The sequence below is a fragment of the Anneissia japonica genome, unplaced genomic scaffold (assembly GCF_011630105.1).
Source record: "Anneissia japonica isolate Jap-2015-1 unplaced genomic scaffold, ASM1163010v1 scaffold2994_len2133135_cov197, whole genome shotgun sequence".
Lineage (NCBI taxonomy): Eukaryota > Metazoa > Echinodermata > Crinoidea > Comatulida > Comatulidae > Anneissia > Anneissia japonica.
The window spans coordinates 512335-516398 of NW_022728550.1; the positions used below are offsets into that span (position 1 = coordinate 512335).

Below are 4064 nucleotides of genomic sequence, written 5' to 3' on the forward strand. Positions count from 1 at the left end.
CCCCACCCCCCCCCCCCCCCCAGAGAAAAGGAGAAAAACCACAATTCGTGGGAAGAAAAACAAATTATATGTATTTTCTACATATTAGTAGACTATCTATAAAATCGATTAAATCGATTTATAAAATAAATAAGCCTATGAAACCCCTAAATTGTTTTTTTTCGGCCACTTTCGAAACATTTTAATCGACACCCGACAAGGCCCGCTCAAATCGTACCTAGCCCCCCACCCCCCTTCCCCAGATTTCAGACGCTCCATGGCGCCGCCACTGACCGAGACAACAAATGCGCCTACTGCCGATGTATTTGTATTTGAATGTTTGGTTTTTTTGGGTTTTTTTTTTTACCTGTAAGGCAGCAAGGAGAAGCCCCACAGAGATCGCAGAGCTCATCTCATGATAATAGTTAACGGTTCGTGTACCATCTTCTTGCAAGCCATACACCTGCATGATTAATTTGCAACAAATGTTTTAAAATATAATAACACTATAATAAAACTTCTAATACATATTGTTAGTTCTTTTAAAAGATTTCTCAGTAATGTCATAAAGTGTAAGTAAATATTAAACAATATAAATTAATCTGATTTAGAAAAAAGGAGGAAAAACAAATCTACTGAAAACATGGACAACACTTTTGGCAAAATAACGGCGATAATACAACTTGATTAATGATTCTATGAATGAGTACTTACGACGAATGTGCATATAAACAATGAATTATTATGCCAATAGGCATCCACCAGAATTGTGCATTCTATTTTAGACATAACACCAATTATATAATCTCGATACAGATCCCAGATTTTATCGATTTCAATAGTTCCTTATTGATAATAACAGACAAACGTTAGGATATACAGACCTGCTTAAAAACGACGATGACGTAAGGTGCGACGTCAATATATGGTTTGCTCCATTTCGTGTTCAGTTTTGCCAAGTCATCCAGCCATTGCTGACCCATCCTCTTCTCATAATTGACGCGTTCCTCGTTCTCAACTATCACTCGAATCTTGGATTTTGTTTCTGAATCGGAAACTACAACAAAAAACCATGGTTCTGTGTGCGCGCCACTAGGGGCAGTGCCTATCAAGAGTATAACAGTGTTAATTTCATTAAATTATACAAGATACAAGATAAAAGATAACATTATTATCAAATTAAAATTTGAAATTGTTTTTTCTCCTGGCAACACAATTAAATATTAAAAAGAAACTATATAATAATAGAATTAGTATTTAAATTGTTATATTATAATCGGCAATGCAAACAAATGTTATCATAAGTAAGATATGTACTTGTATGTTGTATTCAAGTAACACTACTTTAAAATACCGTACCGGTATATATATATAAAATTATATGGAGAGCATGGATGGAGAGCAGCTTAGCTCAGTCGGCTAATCTGGTGGTAGCCGCTGTGTGTGCGCTGTACCGTGGAGATCTCTAGGTCCCCGGTTCAATTCCCATCGCTGCCTCTCCTTGTGTTTCAGCTAGAGGGCTGAAATACAAGTTACAATAGCGCACCGTCTTTCGGATGAGACGTTTAAGCCGTTGGTTCCGTGTGCATTATGGCCCATGTGCACGTTAAAGAACGCAGTACACTCTTCGGAAAAGAGTAGGGGAATGTCTCCCGGTGTACTGCCCAATCACCACCAGAAGGACCCCACTGGAAATAAGTCTTCTTCTAGACTTTCGTGGGCTATTGTAGGGTGTGTTGCTATCTTTTAATTTCCATACGTATTTGGAGAGTACGGTGCTGTTTCTGTGTTTGGGGGTGTTAAAAGTGTATTTGTGGTTTGTGTATCGGGTGTTGAACGGTGTGTCAGTGAGCCCGGTGTAGCATTTTTTGTCATCATCTGAGTAGACAGTGGCTTTGTAGATGATGGATGAGGTGAGGCAACTGTCTCTTATACACATCTAGCCGCCTGTGCGTGCAAGTAGTTACCGTACCACCTGTGAACTCAGGGAGGTGTCTGATCGGCCAGTGGATATGGCACGTTCAGTACCGTGCATACCTGACGATTGCAATATTTGGTGAAGTGTCCGTTTTTTATGAACGGTGATTGATAAAACAACAATTAAAAATTGAATATACGTGAATTTCTTATGAAACACGTTTTTTTATACTGAATTTCGGCTGGGTATTCCAAAAAATTGTAAGGCTGAACCACATGCCTTACCCAGTAAAAGTTTTACTGACAACTCACGGTTAATCGTTATAGAAGAAATTATATGGCGATTGAAAATGGACGGCTCTAAACAGGCCCTATCCACGTGATGTATGTTATCTTCAAGCAATGCTCAGGTTTTCCTTATAGTTGCGCTCCACGCTTGACCTCAAGATGTACTCGCGTAGGCATAGGCCTATAAGGCGACTCGCGTATAAGATTACCCATGAGTTTGCGAAGATGTTTGGATATTTTTGTATGTCGGGCGTATACGACCCCCTGCTTCATCGTCGGAATTCATAATTTTTCTGCTTGTTATGGTCTTGATACTGCATCTAGCTGCCTATAAACGGAGCCAATAATGCGAGGCTAATATTCCTCCAAAATACGTACCGTTTATGAGTTTTTAAACATCAAAATCTTATTTCTCCGTATTTAAAATTGCGTTAATTTAAACTAACATTTATTAGCTTCACTGCAGTAGTAAATTCATGTGTTACGGACGATATTCGCCCTTAAGGCAAGTGATTTAATAAATCTAAGTTGTGTATGTCGTGCGTATAAAGCGACCCCGTTTTCCGATCGTAATTTGCTATTCTAAGCCTCGTCTTATACGCAAGTATATACGGTAGCTGTATTTTTCTTATTGAACAAGGACACCGCAGTTCGACGATCAGTTATAACTACAGTAATATAAAGGGTATTTTGTTTTTATTGGGATTAGCCAATTTCTTTATCTACATTTTAATAGTCAACCAAATACACACGACGCCTGATTCAGAGGACATGGCGTTAAACTCTAGGGAGGACCTGTAGGCCGAGAAAAAGAAAACGATATATCTCCCCACTGACTCGTTCTTTGCACATTGCACCATTACCCAGATTGTTTACGGGATCTTGGCCCTATTTTCTCTTCTAAAGCTTATTGGAGAGTGATTTCTGAGGAGAGCAACCTGTTCCTGCGAATTACCGTACATACGTGATGGATTGCAGTCGGACACAACATAAACAATTTACACAACTAATAATTACCACTTCAAAGTATTATAATTATTATTTAACACAACAGCAAACATGCACTCGACCAGCAGGGTCGTCGGAGAAAAATAAAACCTCGAGCGCCGAAACTACACGTCTTACGAAGCTGTCAAAATTTCAGGGATTAAAAACTGTTTAGTACGAGCAGTGCTACCGTATGTGCGAGGTGTTGTAGGCCCTATGCTATTGCGACCGTATGCGTTGCAGTGGTGCTCCAGTTCTTCCCCTACAGTGACCTCCGACAGTTGGTTAGTACCCTCGACAGGGGGACTAGTACCCCGACATTCTTTTTGAAAATAAAGAATCCTATAATTAATACAACATTTTAAATATTCCCCGACGAATTAAGATTTTCCCCTTCCGGGGTTGGGGGTTGGGGGGTGGAGGATGTTACTAGACTTCCCCGACGTGGAGGGGTGGGGGGTGCGTCGACCCCCTTGAGCTTGAACTCCTCATCGGGAAATTCCTGGCGCCGCCCCTGGCTCCTGACAAAACACACTCGACCTACTGGAGATTGAACCAAGATAGGAGGCTTTTTTCAATTAAGGGGAGGGGGCGGGGGAGGAGAGAGGGGTGTTCAACTGTTTATGCACATCAACACTTACTGTACGCACCTATCTATACACAGCTAGCAGATTCCATCTTGCAGGTATTAGTTTTGATGAATTGTTTACGTTTCTTCATAAGTGTAGGCCTACATTTGTTCGCATTAATAGATTAAATTAACGAGTAAATGAAATATAAATTGTGGGACACGGGTCATGTCGCGCTGCATTCGAGAACATAAGTAGTAAAAAATGTATCCACCCATTAAAATTTTTGGACAACATTTTCTGAAATATAAATAAATAAAGAAA

General features: G+C 40.0%; 1 protein-coding gene across 1 annotated transcript in view; it reads right to left on the reverse strand.

Annotated features, from left to right (window-relative positions):
* LOC117114258 (iodotyrosine deiodinase 1-like) overlaps positions 1-4064 on the reverse strand; it is a 7708-nt gene that overhangs the window by 240 nt on the left and 3404 nt on the right. The window contains exons 2-3 of the mRNA XM_033257862.1: positions 864-1084; positions 347-442 (exon numbers count right to left, since the gene is read on the reverse strand). Coding sequence (XP_033113753.1) covers positions 347-442; positions 864-1084 — 317 coding nt within the window. The remainder of the gene's footprint in view (positions 1-346; positions 443-863; positions 1085-4064) is intronic.